Below are 21,275 nucleotides of genomic sequence, written 5' to 3' on the forward strand. Positions count from 1 at the left end.
AGCGCTTCACTTTCACTCATGTGCTGAAGCTGCATCCAGTCATGATCAAGTGTCACAGAGCTTTGACAGCTACTTTCTGTAATGATACAATCTGCTAATAATACAAATATATATATATATATATATATATATATACACAGCCTGACAACTGAGAATGAAATCCTGCTAACATTAACATTTGATCAATATTAACACTAGAGTAACATTTGATCAATTTTATCCGGTGAGAATAGTCAAGCATGCATATTGTCTGTCACAATATGTGGAGAGCAAATCGATCAATTCTAGAAAACTTGAAATAAAAGGGACTCGGCTGAATTGTTTTACACACATCCTCTCTTATTTTCCACAACACACTTGATAAATGAACGAGAAACGAGTGGCAATGAAGACAATCTATAGTTTTCTGCATTCATCCTGGACTAATCGATGAGGAACAGGAGAAGTTGAGAGCTTTTTTTTAAACAATTTAGTCTCTTCTTCATAAGTAACTTGATGTCAGGCAAAGACCTCTACTCAAACCGGAAGAAACACGTCATCCTCACTCTCTTGATTTAGAAAATAAATATTACTTCCTAAACATTTATTTCACCTTACGAAGAAAATGTTTACCTCTTCATTTTTGTAATGTTTTCAAACATTCAACTGTTGGCTGTATCTCCAATTAATAACAAAAGTGTCACAGTCGTTGGAACTGTTCAGCAGCTGATGGCAGAATGACTTTGTTGTGTGTGGAGCAGTGGCAGACCTGGCTGTTTTTTTCCGCCCTGGGCGGACTCCCAACCCAACGCCTCGGCCCTGAATCATATCATTTAGGCCAAAATCGTGATCCGCGCTTAGGAATTGAGATTTGTGCAGTTCCTGACTTGTCATCGTTATGCGTAAATGCACCTTAAGAGTAAATGTTTAAAGTCGACAGCAGTGTTGTCCAACCCTGATCCTCGGGGGCCCCGGTCCTGCATGTGTTAGACATCCCCCTGCTTCAACACTTCACAATCTAAAGGTTATGTCATCATGGAGCATCTAAGAAAGCCTTAGGGGAATCTCTCATTGCAGTTGAATGCGTTATAGCAGGGAGAGACCTAACAGGACTTGGGTTGAGCACCGCTGGTTTACAGTGAGCGTTTTTTTCTTTTTTTTTTTTCTGAATTACTCTGGTAATCACTGTGTATACCGCTCTGTCCACTTTATGGAGGTCCCTCGAATAAATCTCTTTCTGATTTTCAGGCCATCATGCCTTCTGCCTGTGACTCCTTGATCGAAGACATCGAGGATATGGTGTCTTCCAACGATCCCACTCCTCACGAAAGACAGTCTGCCCGTAAAAGTATCATGCCAAGGTCCAGAAAGAAGAAGGACAATCTGAGCAGCGAAGAGCTCCAAGCTGACAGGTAAATGCAGGGTCAGATGCAGTGGCAGTAATATGAAAACAGCATCCACTTGAATAGTGGTGCCTTTTAAAAATGTTTTAATATCTGAAGAATTTTACTTGATCAACTAAATTAAACCCAAATCCAATATATGGAATATCAGCTGAAAAATCAACACAGAATATTTTTCCATCCGTCCTTCTTCACTACTGCTCAATCCTGTGGAGGGTCGCAGGGAACTTTAGCTGATCCTCGTTAACTAAGGGCGTGTTCATGTTCCCCTGTTTGATCCGTACCGCATTTCTCTTCAGGGAAAAAAAAATGTTTCGTTTGGGCAACGTGAAAGACGGAAAATATCTCGCGGCCAGATGTGGAGTAGTGAAGACAAGTTAGTGAGGAAGAAATAGTGAAGAAGGCGCTCATTGATATCTGGTCTGAAGACTATATATCGTGGTTGTTTATGACTACCCATTAGCCACGAGCTAACTAGCCCAGTCACCGGCGGCAAAAGTGGCGGGAATTCCGGTTTTAGTCCAGACCAATCAATGAGCGGCGTTTCTTCTTTTGACGGTTTGGTCCGGTCTCTAAAGTGAATGTGAATGCCACCCGGACCAAATGAAAGTGTGAAACTTCTTCGCTCCCCTCGAGTCCCAGACTATCCGAATGTGAAAGGCCCCTAAGGGTGAGGGCAGGATTCTCCTAAGAATGGGGCCGATCCGATCCAGTATCAGTATCGGGTTCCGATACCAACGTAATTCATGGATTAGAAATTTCCGATCCAACCTGCGAAGATTTCCGATCCATGAAGCCTCGTCTGTGCTTCACTGTTGCTGAAATGACTCCACATGTGTTTGCCTGCTGGCTGCTCTGCTCGCTGGCTGCAAACTGTGGACTGGATTTCCTGAAGGGAGGCGGGTCTAGTTTATTATGAGATGATGACGTCACAAAAATAGTTTGTACTGCTTCCTTTTCTGACCTTATACTAACATCAAGTTACCTTTTGGGAGAATACATGCAAACATTCTTACATTTCAAACTTGCCTATAGAGAGGAGTTTATTACAGCCTCATATAAAATCAACAATAATAATAATATTAAAGCAAACAGAGCTCTGGTATCTGAATAGTATCGATATCGGCAGATATCCAAATTCAGGTATCGGGATCGGATCGGAAGTGAAAAAACGTGGATCCCTAGATTCTCCTAGGACTGGTCACCAATCAGTCACAGAGCAAACAGACGGACGGACAACCACACACACACACAACTTAACGTCACATGCATGTTTTTGGACCGTGCGAGGAAACCGGAGTACACAGTGGAAACGCAGACACGGGCACAGCATGCAAACTCTCCACAGAAAGGCTCCGGCCAGGATTTGAACCCGGACCTTCTTGCTGTGAGGCGAGAGCCCTAACCACTGCTCCACCGTGCAGTCCTCGAAATCTTCTTTCTGAACGTAATGCTGTTCCTTTTTGAGAAATGACAGGCTTGAATGTTTGATTCACTTAATGATCAATGAACACATTTCTTCCAAGATTTTAGTGAGTTTTACGGTTTTGAAATGTTTCCAATGTCTTCTCAGAGGGGGCCTAAATTAAGCTTCTAACCATTTATCTTCTTACTTTGGGGGTTTGAAATCTTGTTTGACTTTCTGATACCTTCACGGTACCTTCTGAGTTTGACACATTGACAAATTCATTGCTGAATCAATGGTTACAATTGATAATGATTTTTTTTTTTATTAGTAAACAGTTGATGCATCACTTAGTCTTAAGAGTTATTTTAATTACTCAAATTACATAACAACTTTTGTCATTGACAGTTCAATGTTTTATTGTTTTTTTTTCCTTTTATTTAAAACAAATAATTGCATAAAACAAACATTGCATTGCTGAGCCACAAAACTACTCAGTTAAAGTGTTTAATTCAGTCTCTGGTAATTGAGCAACAAATTAAATGAAAGAATGTAGGATTCAAGACATTTTGTCATTCATAACACTTTGTAACAAGCTAAACGCACCAAAAACACTTCCACTATTCCTAGTTATCTTTAAAACAAACAAAAGGTTGATAAATCAAATGATGCGTTGAAGACGCCACAAAGATATTGCTTTGGCGTGAGATGTAGGAAGTCAACTTTTAATCATGTTTATGACATTCCTGGTCGCTCCCAATCGTTCTCCAGTAGCCGTCCTTGTCCAAACATCAGTCTGGATTTATTTGTTGGAAGAGGTTTTCCACACTGCGGGAAGGAGACGCATAAAACACATTGCAATACCTATAAAAGTGCTGTATTTGAAAGTATTTCAATATTTTTTCTTACTAGTCAGCTGCTGCGTCAGGAAGATACTGTAACCACACTTTTAAAAGTATTGCTGTCACACTTAGTCTAATTTAATCACTGTATGTTAAAACTGTTTCCTGGAATTGAAGAATCTGTACTTTTATTTCTTTTTAAAATATTCATGTTACGGGTTTATTCGATCACCAAAGTGACACGCAATCGCGACAAATTTATCTTTGGATCAGTGGGGAAAGGGAAATACTTAAAAAGGTTTACAGACTAAAGAAGTAAGTAAACAAATTCAGAAACATCTTTTACACTTATACATAGACATTACACTGAACACAATATACAGCAGCCTTTTGACATATTCCCCGGTCTAAAAATGTTACAATATTGATTTTTTTTAAATTTATTTTCTGTATTTGTGGACCATAATATATTACCCGTGTTGTGTGGTATAACTTTGTTACCATGGCAGCAGCAGCGAGAAACTTCTTTTAATCTATATGAGGAAACATTTAGAAAGTGAGCCTTAAAGAAGGAATGCCACCGCGGTCAGAGCCTGTTTGGCGTGTTGATAATCCAAATATATCATGCAGGAATACTGGAGAAAGTAAACAGGTGTCACGGTGCTGTTTTGTTGCTGCCACAGGGACAAACCACTCCAGCACACTTTCCCTTCTGGTTGTTCCGGCTTTACTGCTGTGAAAAGCCATCTCCAACTTCTTCAAATACTCCTACACTCTCGATGGCCATGGGCGAGTTCACTTTGGCTCGTACCCATCCACGCTAATGCTGCTGCTTTAACTGAGAGCAGCATTTATTGTCTCCTTTCGTGAGTTGAGATTTGCCCGTAGTTGTGAGCGCGTGTAATGGCCTCTCTCTCTGTGTTTTGTGCCGTGACGGACGACTGATCTGTCCAAAGTGTAACCTGCCTTCACCCACGGGCAGCTGGGATCAGCTTCAATGCCCGACGTTGTTTAAAGCTTTTAGTTCCTACTCTCCTCACCTGTGGAACGAACTTCCTGGACACTTGAGGACTGCTCACACACTCCTTTTAAACCAGGCCTTAAAACTACTACTTTCTCCGGCTTTACAATACAATGATAGATTTTAATTATTTTATTTTATTTCCTTTTATGCCAATAAAGCTTTTACTTTATTTATTCTCCTTTTTAGGTCTTTGTTAATCGCTTTGGTTTAATGTATTTCTTTGTGATGCAGTGTGAATGGCCGTGTCTGAATGGTGCTCTTTAAATAAATTTGCCGTGCGTTGCCTTTAGATCTCGGTTTCATGTGATGTATAACGTATATTAATTGTGAATATTGGAATTTGTCCATAGTTAGTTGGGATTGGCTCCAGCGCCCTGTGACCCTGAACAAGACAAAGCGATGTAGAAGACGGATGGATGGAGAATTTGTACCAAAATGCATTCAGCGGTTGCTTGCTTGGATATGTTGTTGAAAGGCAAAGATTTCTTTAATATAGTTTGATTTAAAGCCACAATTGACACATAAAGGTTAATAAACATTCAGGTCAAAGTGCTGTTCTCAGGGTTTTATGTGTTACAGTAAGAACAATGAATGCGGTGGATGTTGGGCTACTTTCTGAGTTTCTGTGGAAAACAAAATTCCCTTCACATCCAGTGTGACACGCCACTCTGCTTCTCTCCGTAAATCATTTAAACACAACAAAAGAAAAGTGGATTAAAACAGATTTTCTCTTGTGGTCTCAACGTGGCTGAATCTGGTTGGAGTTTTTGAATTTGAGAACCTTTTCCAGATCCCATGTCTCTCTAGAAACATCAGTCGGTGTACCTGGGTTACCTTTGTTCTCCCTCTCTATGGAGAATAACATGGCACTAACATGGACCAAGTATCAGTCTTCAAAAGCTTGAAAGGAACTGAAAGATTTCCTGATTGACAAAATGTACCTGATTCATACTTAGTTTCCACATGCTTTTCAAATGTATCTGTGGAAGCATGAGAATACACATAAATCTGAAAAACAGTCCAATCTAAAAAGTAACTGACTGCATCATTACCCAGCAGCAACAAGCAAATACAAAGTCCAAGTGCTATTATTGCTTCTTGTCCCTTCCCGGGAGATTTAGCTCGACTTCAGGTTAAAAGACCTTCAAAACGAACAGCTTAGAGGAATGAAAACAGCTTTCTAGTGTTTCTCTTGAGGCTTGGGCAACAAACATTGTACAAAGGACAAGAAGTTGTCTGATGATCAGCAAGGTGCTTTGTTATTTTTCAATCAATGATCGGCTCAAACAATGATCTCACTGTACCAACATGCTATATTATAATACACGAGAATAATATTCTTTCAACATTTTTCAGTTTCATCCCAGGCACCCAGAAAATCTGGATGAAAACGTGGGGCTGCAGTCACAACAACTCAGATGGCGAATACATGGCCGGGCAGCTCGCAGCCAGTGGATACAAGATGACTGGTAAGCTTTTGTTCACTTCTAATAGTTTGGATGAAGCTGACTGACTGGATTTCAGGAGGAAATATACAACACGTACATGATTTGAGTTCAATCAATACTTGAGTTCTCATGTGGCGTTACTGTTGTGGTGTATTTATTTGCAAGGACACAAAAATATCCTTCAAATTCTGAAACGGTAGCAGGAATTCTTCCATTGTGCGATTCGGTTATGATCTGTTGCAAAAGCATCCTGACGAGGTGTGTTTAGATATCTTTGGACTGTGCTGCATGACACTTTTATTCCCATCATATGTACACAGTATTCATAACTTTAACTTGTTGACTGTTTATGTTCTACTGATAATGCAAAAGCTTCCAGAAAGCAGAGAAGTTGTCATTTCAGAAGCAGTTGCTCATTGCACATTTATTGACAATATGTCCAATCGCACAGGGTTAAACTGAAACACGTCAACATGAATTACAAATGTTACATGCTCTTTAAGTAGAATTGATCTGCTTGTTTTGGGTACACTACAGATAAACAGATTACAGCATTCACACCTGCTCAAGTTGTCCAACAAAGTTTCATTTATTTGTACCAAACTCGGATGGACTGGCTTCAAACTGATTGATAAATGTAGATGTAATTACTAATATTAACCACAAGGGGGCAGTGCTGCTTTTTTTCTTTTTTTTTTTTTTTTTGTTCATGTCGAGTGGGTCTTGTGCTATTCTTCCATAAGGGACTTCTTTCTTCCTGGATTGAATTTCCCAGGTTGTGCACTGCCCCAGAACAAATCAATTGAAGCAAAGCCATTGTTGCACCAAGTAGTTAAATGTGAAAGGTCCGACACAGTCTGGAGTCCACCAATCCTCTGGAGCCAGGAGGCTTTAGTATCCTCTCCTGTCACCGGAATATAAACACTTGTCTTACATACTGTTGTTGTCATCATCCCATCAGCAGTTAACATGTTGCTTTGAGATCCAGCATTAAAGTGAACCGGTGTCAGATTACGGACTGTTGTAAAAACCCTCGACTCTATTAAATACTACCTTTTCACATGTCGTTTTGCTTGCATTTTGCAGGAAGGCCCGACGTTTTATGTTATAAATTACCAGACGTTTGCCATTAGGGATTGTGCGTGTGTGCATGTGTACAGGTGAGAGAGACCAGCACAGACAAAAGCAGAGAGCGTTTGTTTATTATTCCAGCTTGTATGCAGTTGTCTTGTTGTGCCATAGTTCTCTTGCTTTGTGTGTGAGCAGGACTTCTCGTGTCAGGTTGTGTGTGTTCTCGGTTGTGCAATACTTTTTATGGAGCGTGAATGTTTGTGTTGCAGCATACACAGTTGTGTGTGTTTGTGCAGGGGGAGACGGTGGAAGAAAAAAAAAAAAGCGTTAACCCCCTTTAGGCATTTCTCTCTCCACGGGGTCCCCATAGCCATAGGAGGACATTAATCACACACTTCAAAAATGCAGATGTACCCACTCACTCATGCACACACACACACACACACACACACACACACACACACACACACACACACACACACACACACACACACACACACACACACACACACACACACACACACACACACACACACACACACACACACACACACACACACACACACACACACACACGGCACAAATTGCTCCTGAACATGGGCCAACAGTTTCTCCCCCGCATTTGATAATTTAAACCCTTGATCTCTTTATCCTTCCTACCTTTCTTTGTTTTGCGGTTCCCTTCGTCCCGGGAGCTCCTCTCCGATAAAACACTCGCCTTCCTCGTGCACTCTCTCATCACTCTGTCACCTCTCGCCCGCCACTCGACCGGGGGCAACATCCTGTGTGCAAACATCTACCAAGGCTTGATATTTAGTGTGCTAATTGTCTCGTGGCAAATCTATTTGGATTCTGTAATTTAGTGGCGCGGGCACAGTCGTGCTCCGAGTGGTTTTGTGTTGCTGCTCCGACCTTTTGTATGGGAAGTATCCGCCTGCGTCCCAATCTGATTACAGCACACATTGCTTCCCTGGTTGTCTTAAGGTCCTGAGCAGATATAGATGCAAGCGAGTGTAATGTAATACACTCCCAGGTAATAAGGTTAAAACTTGCTGTTATGGGGATTAGATTTTTCTAATCTCTGGTTCAGGTTTGGTCCTGTCTCCTTTTCCCGTTACTCAGATGACTGTAGGAACACAGTAATGGTGCTTATAGAAGCTACTATTTATATCTGTTTAACAGTATATCTGTAGTAGTAACACTACTTATTAGTGTTACTCTGGGTGATTTGATGCATGTTTTCCTGGCCCGGTGTGTGTATACCTAAGGTATGTGCTGGCACTGTTAAACCTCACACATGGCAGTCAATGACATACAGGTGAAAAAGTAAGTTAAGGTTTTACAGATTGTTTCTTTGTTGGAACAAGGCTTCTTTGCAAAAAGAAAAGTCCAAAATCAGCTCAGCTGCTCATCCGACAAATGTCTGTTCTTTACCCACTTGACACAATTTACTAAGATGAGAAAAATGTTTAATGACAGTGTGAGATACATTTTTTTGAAAATAAATAAATAATCAACCCAACAGTTATTTCAGTGATTAAATTTTTTTTTCAGTGTTTATTTGGTTTTGGAGGGAAAAAATAGCAAAATGACTGTGAGGCTACCCAAATCCTACCTGGACATATATTGATATTGTTCTATAAAAGAATACATTTTGTTTTAATTGATTGGACTTTATGCGATACTTTATAGAGACAGCTCTCACCTGAGGGCTCGGTAATCAGGGTTGATAGCCTTTACGTCTATTGTTGGAGAAGAAGGTTTTGCTCTACACCCTGTTCATTTACACCACAGCACAAAAAGGACAAGACTATAAGATGACAGTGAAGCATCTTTTCTTTCATACAAATTTCGGTTTGCTGGCTGTCCTATTTATTTGAGCTCATAATTCACATCCCACATTATTATCATTGTTATGGCTTTTGAAGTAGCCACAAAGATGCCCTCATCATTACCCACAGTGAAGTCAGGGAATACTTTCTCTGTTTTATGACTTCCAGTTTTGTTTTGTTTCCTCCACTTACCTCTTTCAACGAGGACTTGAAAGGTCAGTCTATTGGGACTAAAGGATTATTTTGGTTTCTCGTCTCTACACCTCTGCTTTTCATCTGTCTTTTGTGTTCATTAGCTTTCTTATCTGCCCCCCCCCCCCCCCCCCCCCCCCCGTGTTTCTCCCTCTCCCTCCATCCCTCTTTCACCTCATATCTCCTCCCATTCATTGTGCTTCAGTGGAGGATTGTTGGGAAGAGAAATTGACTGTCATGGCGAAAATCAGAGGAGATTACACTGGGTACAGGTTGTGATTGTTCTGAATGGCAGAGTGTGGAATGCGCTGCAGCTTTTCTCGAAAGGTATGAAATTGTCAGACGTGTATTTGAGAGAGTGGAATCGCCTGGGATGACCAGCCCTGAAATGGGCTCTTGAATGATGGAGCCTGTGGTTGTTGCCCAGAATGAAGCCGAGGACAGGTTTAAACATGATCATTATGGAGTCACTGCATTTCATCTTTTCTCTAAAACGGTGAGCGAAATCGTTTGTGAATATCAGACCTGCCAGATGACAGTAGTTGAAGTCTGCAGCGTCGTCGTGGGGAAGTTTAACCCGAGCGTCTGGACAAAGACGGCTCCAGCAGTGCTGAAAACATGACATCACCTCTCTCCTCTCTCTCTCTTCCTCTCTCTCTTCCCTTCTCGCTCATTCTCCCTCTCATCTTGTCTGACTTTCACCTCTTTTTCACAGCCCCCGCTCTCTCATGTCGTGTTTTCCTCCCCTTCTCAAACTCTTTCTTTTCCAAACTATGACATCACCTGGTGAGAGACATAGTAGCAGTCCCACAGTGTGCCTGTAGGTGGCAGCCTCGGACCACGGAGGAGCTTTTTATTGAAGGGATGAGTCTCTGCAGTATCAGGATGAGGTCATCCTTCTGAAAAACATCCTCTGCTCCCATTCATAGTTTTCACATTTCTAACTTTCAGTCTAAGTTGACCTGCTACCTTATTAGAGATGTGAACTAGAGTCTTGTTACTGTTATTTCTATTATTATTATGTTAACCTGAACCAATGCAATCCACATGGCATCATGTTTAAATACATGCTGAATGTCATGTGCTTTCAGGTTGAACTCTATTTAGACGAAGAATGCCTCTATATATTATATAAAATTTTGATATTTAAGCTATTTTTTTGTAATCTAGCAAACAAGTTGATTTTAACAAGTAATCTCTCGTTTTTCTGTCACACTATTTGAACTGGAACACATCACTCGCTGTCTGAGGAGAAATCTCACTAACTACTTTGTTATTCTCAATCTCATATAGATGCTAATAAGCAAACAGGAAGTAGGAAGTATTGTACAATCATAGTCTGGAATCAATTTACCAGTGTCATTACATCATCTTGTTTTCTTCCAGTTGCGTTTAACATCAGGGAAAGTGACCTGTGTTATTTCCCCCTGATTTCATTGTTTCAGCAACTTGTGTTTGTGCCTGCACTTGCTCAGCTCGGCTTCTCCCCAGCTGCAGTTCCCACGTTGAACTAAAGAGGGCACTATTTACCCATGATAGCACCACGGGACAAATGAACCACATTGGAGCAGGAGAGCAATGTGCCAAATAGTGACTTCATAGAAAGGCAAGTACACACACACACACACACACACACACACACACACACACACACACACACACACACACACACACACACACACACACACACACACACACACACACACACACACACACACACACACACACACACACACACACACACACACACACACACACACACACCCTTCCTTCATAGAAAGTCACACCAGGATATTTTGATTGTTTTTGGCTGGTCTCCTCCCCTCCCAATCTCTTCCCTGCCAGCCAGCCGCGCACACAGCACTTCAGTTATGATTTTACATACCGGTTAGGCAAAATTACTCCCTGGTACACAATGTCAGCCAAATGAGGCGTTCTCAGTTCCTGGTTTGGACAGGCGGTTGGAGGATATGGGTTTTAGAGGGTTTTAGAGAGAGGGTGTGAGCTGTTTTGATAAAACTCTGCGAGGACTTAATTGATCAACATGTATTACAGGTGTTGTTGTGCCTGGAAAATGCTGGCAGGTCACATGCGGTGTAATTTTATTGTGTCATTTTAGATGATAAACAGCTTTGAAATTCTGATGTGAAATCATCACTTCGAACAAAGTACAGGAATATATTATATCGGTCATTTACCATTAATTGGTTTTGTTTGACTTTGAGCTGGAGCTTTTCATGCTGGATGCATGTTCACTGACAGCTGAAGCAAAGCCTACAAGTGAATTTATAGAAAAGCATTCACTTTCCTCCTTCCAAACAAACCAAGCTGTGAATTTGTGGTAGAAAAGGATTTGGATGTTTGCGCTCAAACACTTTCAGACTGTTCTGATTGAGCTCGTATCGCGTTCGCGTTTCAAACGCCTTTGCTGCTCCGTGCGATTGTATTACATCACTGTAGAGTATTCTCACTCTGACTGCGCGTACCTCGCATACATGCCCATCTCATTCATAAAACCGAGCGTCTGTGCATCCCCTGATTGGCTCACCGCGTGGCACGCAACATTACACGCCGCAACATTATGGCCAATGAAAACTTACAATGTCGCGTCTGACTCCACCTCTCACATATACACACACATTGGCGCGCGCAGCCGGCTCAACACACACACACACACACATTTTGCTCTCCTCACACACAGTTGCAGACGTGGTGGGAATCGGTGTCGTACGGGGGAAAGTGTGTGAGAGGCAGTTCCGTTTTCGACAGTCATCACTCTGCAAGATTAGACGCATCACTCGAGAAAGACTCTGTCTGCTCGCTGTCTTCTCCCCCACTACGCTGTAACTGTGTGTCAGACAGACTTGCTCTGCTGATTTCGAGGGGAGCAAGAGGGAAGGAGAAAAGCAATGTAAGGAAACACGAGAGGAAGAGTCAGCGGGGATGTGAGGAGGGTGCTGGGATGAAGGGGACAGCCGACAGAGACGGGGATGCGCTCGAAGCCAAAGCAATGGTTGGAAGTGGGAAAGCGAACAGGGAGCGCAGTATAGTGCCAGTGAATACCAACGAGAGTCTGGCAAATCAGTAGAAACGGGGAATAGAATGAGAGAGCGAGAGCTGGAATGGTTTGAAACACAAGAGATTCAAGGGAAAGGAAGATCAGTGCTTTGAAAAAGTGAATACGAGCCATTAGTTGGCTGCAGTGGACATGGATGTAAAGCACTCAAATGTCGCTGTGAGAAAAATAACTCAAACATGCAAGTAGAACTTTTATGAAACTCACTTTTCCATAGTATTTAATCAGTTTTTATGGTTTAATGTAACTCCTGTGGTGGTCATCATGGCATTTTTATATAATTTTTGTATCACTTTAATAAGGAAAAACTGTCAAAATGATGAAAGAAAAGCTGCCTTCTATCTCTTAAAAAAAAAAATCCATGATTCCAGGCAGTCAGGTGTAACCATTTAAAGACCCCAAGATTAGAGTGATCCCAAAGCTCTGCGTGTGTGCGCGTGTGCGCGCGTGTATGTGCGCTTCAGTGATCCTACAAGGTGACCCATATGTAGGCAGCACCCAGTAACCATTTAGAAGCCACGGGATTAAGGACCTCGGCCATTCCTGCTTTGAAATTCCCTTGAGGTAAGTGTGGATAGAGGAGAAGACGGGAAGCGGCGTAGGCTGAGGAAAGAGGGGATCACCGCTCAGTCCCATCCATTGATTACTCTGAGGGAAGGAATTTTGATAACATCACACACTGACCTGATGAGAACTGCAGCAGGAAATTGTCACGGGAGATGAAAATCACTGTGTCAGTCCCAGGGATTTATTCCTGTCATCACTTATTTATTTACTTATTTATTTTCTAGGTAAGTTCAACCGTGGGACGTTTTGATAATAGGAAGCCTGATAAGATTGAAACAACATAATGTGTCTGATGTCTGAATTCCCCAATAAGTCCCACCCATGATTGTGAGGAACTGCAAAACAGAAGCAAAAAACGATTCTTCCCTGGTACTCATGTCTCCAAGGATACAAAGATCTCCCTTATTGTTAGCCTCCCCTTTCCCACATGTGAGATTTAGGAGCAGGGAAAGAGAATTAGAGATGACTGAAAGAGAGACCCCTCCCTGCCCCTTTGAGAAATAACAAAAAAAACTGAACAAATTCATTCCCCATAGGGCAGTGATAGCTCATCCTTGCTCCTCCAGCCTCAGAGGGAGCAGAAGAAGAAGAATGGAAGCAAGAATCACTGCTCCAGTCCTCTCTCTGTCCAGCCATTTGTTCACTCAGCCTTCCATTTCTCTGATGAAGAGAGCGAAGAGATAAATGATTGGAGAACCTGCAAGGGAGCCTCCTTTACTGCTTCTCTGTAGAGGAAGCGAGTGTATTCCCCTATTCCCCTCAGAACCCAGCCAGCCAGTGAACCCTCCGTTATCCCAGGAACTCCGCCCCGCATTCCTGCGGGATTGTGAATACCCTGAAGGGATATAATGGGAATATCATGGAGGGGATGTGAGTAATGGGATAAGGCAAGAACTGAAGGAAGGTGTGTGTGTGTGTGTGTGTGGGGGGGGGGGGGGGGGGGGGGGGGTGATAGGGAGAGGAGGGAGGGACTAACGACGACAAGCAAGGTATGTTGTCTGGAAGGGAGATGAGGGTTAAAGCCGGGTTTCACTCACTTCCACAGTGTTGAGCCTTAAATTAAAGCAGGGAAATTATGTTTCCTGCCATCAAATGTGGCCAGACTGTTTGGGAAGAAAAAAAAAAAATAAAATAGAAGCCAATAGCCCGCAGACTGACAGTTTAAATCCCAGACTGCCTCTTGCACACTGCACGCAAAATTGAAGGAGTCATGCCATCCCTTCCTTTTCAACAAGTGGCATCAGGTGCCATTTAACAAGGCATTTAGCCCCCGATGTTCCTACTGGAGCCGCTCAGAGCGGAAACACAGCATGCCTGCGGATATGTTGGGCAGCTCCCAGTTAGGTGGATGGAAACCACTCTCCATCGCCCATGTATTGCTGCTCATAAGAATGTGATTGACATTGTGTGTTTTTGGACAGCAGGACACAAAAATAAAAGCTCACCGTATGCAAGGAGCCAATTTCTAAACTTTTAACCATTCATATTAATACGTAGAATACTTAGAGAGTCACACAGCGAATTGGAAATTGGTAAAACTGAAAGAATAAATTAAAAAAAAACTAAAATTACACACACAGAAAAGTATTTTTTTTGTTTTTTTCAAACTCTCATCAATTATTTTCTGGTTGATGGGTCTCAGGGATCTAGGTTGTAACCCAACGCCTCCACCTCCTGCTTAGTGGGTCCTCAGATACGGCACATGATATAGTTGACCATGAACAAGCAGCTTAAAATGTAATTAAAATTAGATAAAAGCATACTGAATTGAATGATCAGAACAATTTTATTCAAAGAGTTGGCTGTTCACTACAGCTTAATGTGGGCAGAGGCAGGTGACCCTGTGGACGGGTCAGCAATCTGATAATATCACAGGAAAGAGATGCAGACAATCCAAAACACACTCACACTGCGGGATAACTTCAGAGTCACCCATTAGTCAAATCTGTGATTTTGGAAAGTGGATGTATCACAAGTACCTGTAAAACACCTCCACCATATTTTTCAAAATAAATCCAATACTTAAGGTGATTTCAATTTGAATCACGATCATTTATCACGATTGCTAATGTTACTGTGTTTTGCGCCGTAATGTAAAAGAAAACATGAGAAAACATCCCAAAAGCAAAATTTGATATCAAAATCCTCATATGCAACCATACTCTGTCTGATTTAATAAATAACACGTGACAATGACAGCAACCAAAATATTACGACAACATTTTTATGATCCTGTCGATCAGCTCGCTCTGCTCAGCCTCCGTATGGGACGCACAGTATTTGTTTATAATGAAGGTGAAGAAAGAAACATGGGATTAGTGGAAGTCTAAAGAAAGGACAGTGTCAGAAGGTTTGACTTTACTCGCAGGTGGTTGCCACTCTTTTATATTAAAAAACAGAGACCTGTAACACGCATTTATTGTGGGGAATGTGTGACACAGCAGTGATGGATGCGTGCCTTCCAGAGCCGGCGACAACCTGCCTGATAAATCATTGATGGACCTCCGTTTCAATTTCGTTGGAGGGTTCAGACCGCGTCGAGGGCCGAGATCTCGCAGCATCTCTTTGAGCTCTCCCGGCTGCGTCAGATCTGTTCATTGTTTGCTTGATTGTTTCGAATTCTCCAACTTCTTAGCTCCCGAAACACTCCCAAACCGGAAAACGTGCCGTCACCACGGCAACAGTGAGCTATCCTGTCATTAGTTGTGGCAAAACCGCAGACAGCGCTTTTAATACTCTGACTTTTATAGTCATTGCTTTTTCTTCTTCATAACATTCGTGCAGCAACAGCGTTCAGTGGGTTTACAGTTTTTTTTTTTTCCTCTTTAAACTGCCTTGAAAATAAAAAAAAAAAGCTGTGTGTACGAGGCACGTTTTTAAAGTCCCACATGCACTCTATTTTTTTTTTCTTCCACACAGGTGGTTATGATCATGTTGCTTGATGAGACCTCCTCTCAGGACAGTGTAGGTGTCTTTAAACGGAGATTCACACCTGCTGGCTGCTCAGCATTCTAAATGTTGTGAAAGGAATCGGTTCCACGGTGTTGTATAGACACCAAAATGTTTCCGACAGACGTTAAAGTTGGGAAAGTCCCACTTTTGAATCCCGTTTCACATGATGAAATATGTTGCTATAACCCTGATGGCATACACATAAATTTGTGGTAAATGTCATCACACACTAATAAAGATATTAAACGTAACACAGTTTGGTTTTGTTGGTGTTTTCTTTGCAACCTCGCATACCAGGCCAATGAAATCTGTTTGTGAAGAGTTTTGTTTTTATTTCAGGGTCCATCATTTAGACATTTGTCATATAGATGTCGTGCAAAATAACGCAACATGTTCTCACCGTCAATCTGGGAAATTCCCAGTTCCACAGGATTCAGGTATTTTTTTTGTCCTTATCACCTTTATTTATTCACTATGAGCACAGCGGTACTCGGATGTCTCATATTAGCGTCGCGTTGCCTCACTGGTGTGTCTATTGGCAGTGGTGAAGTAAAGTAGCTTTCTGCTGACTCCACAATCTGCAATAAACGATTTGTTCCAAAGACTGGTATTGTGTGAAGTTTGCATTTGTTCGTATGTCGTGGCGGCACAATTTGTGTTGGTGGATATGAAGTAAACGCGAAACAAATCTCGGCATTCTTTTCATCGTTGTGTAAAAACACGATCACACTCGAGCATTTGTTATGATGATCATTACCACAGCTGTGTTTATCTCCAGACTACGACTGAATCACATCCGTGCTGATACTCCGAATTACAGCACTCCTCCTTGTGTTGTATTTCTTAACTCAACTTTTTTTGAGACGCTCTTGAACTTGTTCTAATGATTTGAAGCCAGAGCACATGTGCACTCCTCCGTGTAGAAGTCCACTGTTGCTTGCGATCACAGTCGCGCTGTGCTTTGCGCCTGGCGTTAAATAGAGGCCAGATTGTTGTGTAAATGTTGTGAGATTGGTTGACAGTAAGAAAATTAATATAACAGAGATGATATGATGGCGGGGAATCTGTGAACCCACGGTTCAGTTTGCCGATGAGCAACATGTTTGTTTGCTTTTTCTTTTTTTTTTCTTTTTTTTTTTTCAGTCATTTTCGAGAAGTTGCACTGAGAGTACGGAGACAAGATGGCTATCAGTGTGTTAATTAGCTTTTCCAATCAGGGGGGAAAAAAAAAGAGTTTTGTTCACATAATTTGACAGTGCGAACTACTCTTATTAAAATGTCTTTGTTTGTATATAATTTAAATGTCACTATTACTTCGGTGAAGCAATGTCAACGACTCACTTCTCTTGGAGGACAAACTGTGGCACTCTGAAAAGGACCGAAGCAAGGTGATCTTTGACTTCTTGACTGACAACTCATTGTTGCTTTCTCTCTGAATAATTAGCTTGTCCAACATTTTACAAGGTGAAAGACACTTTTTTAAATTTTTTTTTTTATTTTTGTCTTTCTCACTTCTAATTTGTCCGCCCCTTGTTTTCTCTGTCATCTCGCCTGAACGAGGAAAACAAATGTAATTTCCCTCATGAAGAGGAAATGAAAGCTTGAAAGACTTTAGTAATTAATGTGGCTTGTCAGGCTGTTGGTGTGGGTGGATAAAGAGTGTGGGTGACATATGGATAGAAAGCAAAGAAATCGAGAGTTGGCATTCAAAGATGTGGAGCAAATGACTTTTCAAGGCCCTCGTTTGAGTTTCTCTCTCTCTCTCTCTCTCTCTCTCTCTCTCTCTCCCCCCCCCCCCCCCCCCCCCCTCCCTGACTTTGACTCTTTTGTGTTGTTTTGGAAGATAACCCCCCACTTTCTGCCCGAGCGTCCGACACTCAGCCATCAGAGCCATTACTCACTGGCCACCCGCTGAAATGGAAAGCAGTTTGACCCGTATCGTTGTGTGTGGATGTTCACACGAGGCCACCTGCTGAAATGAAAGCGCCGCTTACCTGTGAGTGAACAGCCGAAAGTGTGCGCGCAGGAGTGTTTAGCCGGTCATGTGGATTTATGAGCTTTGTGGGGACCAGTCAGCAGTTTGAACATTTTTAATGGCACGAGACGTCATGTGCGAGCGCGCTTTGGCGTGCGAGTGCACTTGTGTCCTTTGTAATAAATTAATTCAACATGTGCCTCTGTCTGATCTCCTCTTCATACATATAAATGAATCAGCTCGGTGCGAGATTTCCATGTGAGAGCACAGAGATTAGATAAAGTGGATTTAAAAGCCGCAGATGATTTGAGCAGTGGGTTTTAATTTGAGTCATCATCGGACAAAGTAACCTTGACCGCTGAGCAGAAGAGATGGCATGACTGGGGGCCTCGGCAGGACCTTCCTCGACCAGATAGAACTGTGAATGAGCACAAGTCACTCCGTGTGTGGTCGTCTGCGGGTTATAAAAACGAATCGCTTGTCTGCTGCCCATTCACCGAAGGCAGGGTGGAGACGAGTAATAATTGAGCTTGAATTGTTTCACGCTCAGCTGTTTGACTTGTATTGCTTTCTTTTCTCTAAGACTCCTCTTCATCCTCGCTCCCCTCTCATCCCGTGGTTATAACAGCAGTATGGATCTGCACACGGCAAAGTTAGCAGAGTAAATACAACTAATGTTTAGCCAGGGAAGAGATCGATAGCTATGTATTGATTAAGCATCAAGTGTGGCCACAAGTAATTTCCTGGTCATCTGTGTGCAACTGCCTGTGTTGGAAGGTGATTGATGGTCCCTAAAATGTGTTTGTGTGGTTTCAGCTGTGTGTGCACAGTACTGGATAAGTCCAGATGTACTGAAATAGTGAGGATTTTGTAGGACTTTACATGTTCCCACTAAGGCTGCACAGCATGACTTTGTATGTTGTGGTGTATAAACACACAAGTACTTTGAGTACCTCAGTGTATGATGCAAATGTCTTTGTGCTTTAGGACTTCTCAGAATGACACTATTTCTGTTCCTGAATTGAATTTCAAGTAGAACCAACTGAGCCGGTTCGTCTTCTTTCTTTTTCCTCTATTCATTTTGTGACCACATGCGTGTCCGCAGTCCCCATCAGCGATTTTTATACAGTCCACTGTCAACACAACCTGGTGCAGTGGAGCTCAATTGGATTGACCAGATATGTTTACATGGAGGGCATAAAAAAAAAAAATGCAGTTCAGTCAGTGTTTTGTGTGATTATATAGCCGGTGAACGTTGTTAATTTTGCAATACATTGTGCAGCCCTAATTCTCACTCAGGCAGAATAATGGAGGAACATCTCCGGCTGCGCTTCATTAAAATGAGCTTCATAGGTCAACCTTAGGTGAAACATTCCCTCAAATTGATGTTTATTTTGTACTTCTGCTGCACTCATTCGCTTTCCACACTCAATTTCTGGATCAAACGTATAAGCACTCGGATGCATGCACATACAGAGGTATTTGAAGTTTATTGATAACCCGGTGCTTTCCACATGGCGAGCAGATGGTCCCTCTAATCTTACAGACATTGCCTTTGGAGATGTGATCTGATGATCGCTCGCTGTGTGTCTGTCCGTGTGTGGTTTCCACGGTTGAACTGGGTGAGTCTGTCCTCAGAAAGCCCCCGCTGTCTTGTGTCTTCCAGGGCCTTTTGTGCTTAACTCATCTCACAGTTGTGGTCGGAATGTGTTTTCACTCTCGTCGCCGTCCTTGGTACTTGATCAATGGCATATCAGCACTATTATGACAACCCCTCTATTTTGAATATCATTTCAAGACAGTTCTTGGTTGCAAATCAGTCATGTTTTGATCCCCTGAGTTTAGAAATGAAATGCTGTGACAATTAATTTCTTTCTCTCTTCAGATTGTTTACAGTGGAAAGTAAAAAAAAAAATACGAGGAAAAGGAAACTCGATGGCCGTGAAAATAGGTCAGAACTGATCTCAAGCTCAATTTATTAGATCAGTGTGCTAAAAGCCTTCCATACACTTTCCCACAGCTCTGACTTTGAAGCAGATGCACAGCATTTAAGCTTCTGTATTTAATGTACTTGTTGTTTTGCTACAGATGACATTGTGCTCAGACCAGTGATCATGAACGTTGCCCATATTATGACACCTTTATGACCATAGGGGATGTTCTGTCTGACCTAACAAACACTTAAATGTTTTAATGTCTGCTTTTTGAATGTTTGTCCATTTTTTTAGATTGGTCAACGAGCCTTAATTAGACACTCAACCTCTTCACATTAACTTCCTTAAGCCTTTTCCTTTCGATAAAGATCAGCGAAAGCATATCCTGTGAGAAAATTGTCTATATCTTCTTAGACTGTGTGGAATCACAGCATCTCCAGAGTGGCCAGCAGTCATATTGTACAAGTTATCATCCAAATACTGACTTGAATTTGGTTGGACATCGTTCCAGTGGAGTGATTATGTCAGTTTGTTTTTTTCAGACAGTTTATATTTCACCTTATTTCCGTTTATTCGAGAAAACTACTAGCAATCATACACATCCAAAATAACTGTAATTTATCTTTTCTATAGACTTTAGCGTCTTCACTAGGCAGTTGCTGGAGCTTTTCACCTCATCTTTTCGGAACTAAACCAAACAGTTTGCTTTATACGACCCACTTAGTATTATTGTTTGAAAAGTAATCCATGTCTGACAAAGCACAAAGTAATTATTTAACTAAAGTTTAGAAAAATTGCTGTAAAGCTGTACTGTCAGATCAACTTCAGCAACTTTTAGTAACATCACTTTTCTCCTTGCTGTCACAGTTTTGGAGGTGGCCATGCAGTAAAAGGCACCTCGCTTATTGTTGCCTTCCCTTTGAAACAGATTTACTTTGAAGCAAGAAGTGTTGAATTATTATCAACAGTAGCTTTAAGCATCAATAATAGCTACATGCAGCCGGGGGAGTGAGTGGAAACGGAAAACAACAGGACTCCTGCTGTGACGGAGGCTGTTTGAGTGGCAGAATGACTGCTGGCAAGTGACGATAAATAAGTGAATATTATGCAAGGGAAGTTTGTCATATTGCCGAACATCTAGGTGTGGCTTTTCCTTTACAAGTGAACGGGTGTAGTAGAAATGCTCTTTCTAATTTATCAGTGAGTCTGAGTGCTGAAAGCAAAGTCACCCCTCTATGTGAATACCACACTTTGCCTCACTTTGCCTCAGTCTCATGACATTAATGCACTGATACATTGCAGTGTGACTACCTGTCTAAGTGTATTGTAATATGCCAGCCTCATGATTGTCTCAGCTTGATTTAGTTTCTTTGACCTGATATCTGATTAAAGAGACTCAGATGTGTGCAGGAGCGGGATTAGCATATAAAAAGACAGTGACAGGACATCACATAATTCTGATGCCATCTGTTTTCAGTGGTGTGTGTGCAGCACGTGTGTGTGTCTGTGTGGCCTCCCACACTCCTGCTCTCTTTCATTGTCCTCGTTACTGTTTTAAGCCTATTATTTGTATGT

At 41.9% G+C, this 21,275-nt stretch overlaps 1 protein-coding gene across 1 annotated transcript in view; it reads left to right on the forward strand.

Annotated features, from left to right (window-relative positions):
- The window catches only part of cdkal1 (CDK5 regulatory subunit associated protein 1-like 1), a 259,787-nt gene that overhangs the window by 527 nt on the left and 237,985 nt on the right, over positions 1-21,275 (forward strand). The window contains exons 2-3 of the mRNA XM_080470764.1: positions 1,228-1,391; positions 6,010-6,122. Of these exons, the coding sequence (XP_080326890.1) occupies positions 1,228-1,391; positions 6,010-6,122 (277 nt within the window). The remainder of the gene's footprint in view (positions 1-1,227; positions 1,392-6,009; positions 6,123-21,275) is intronic.

This window comes from Lipophrys pholis (assembly GCF_963383615.2).
Source record: "Lipophrys pholis genome assembly, chromosome: 9".
In the NCBI taxonomy this organism is placed as follows: domain Eukaryota; kingdom Metazoa; phylum Chordata; class Actinopteri; order Blenniiformes; family Blenniidae; genus Lipophrys; species Lipophrys pholis.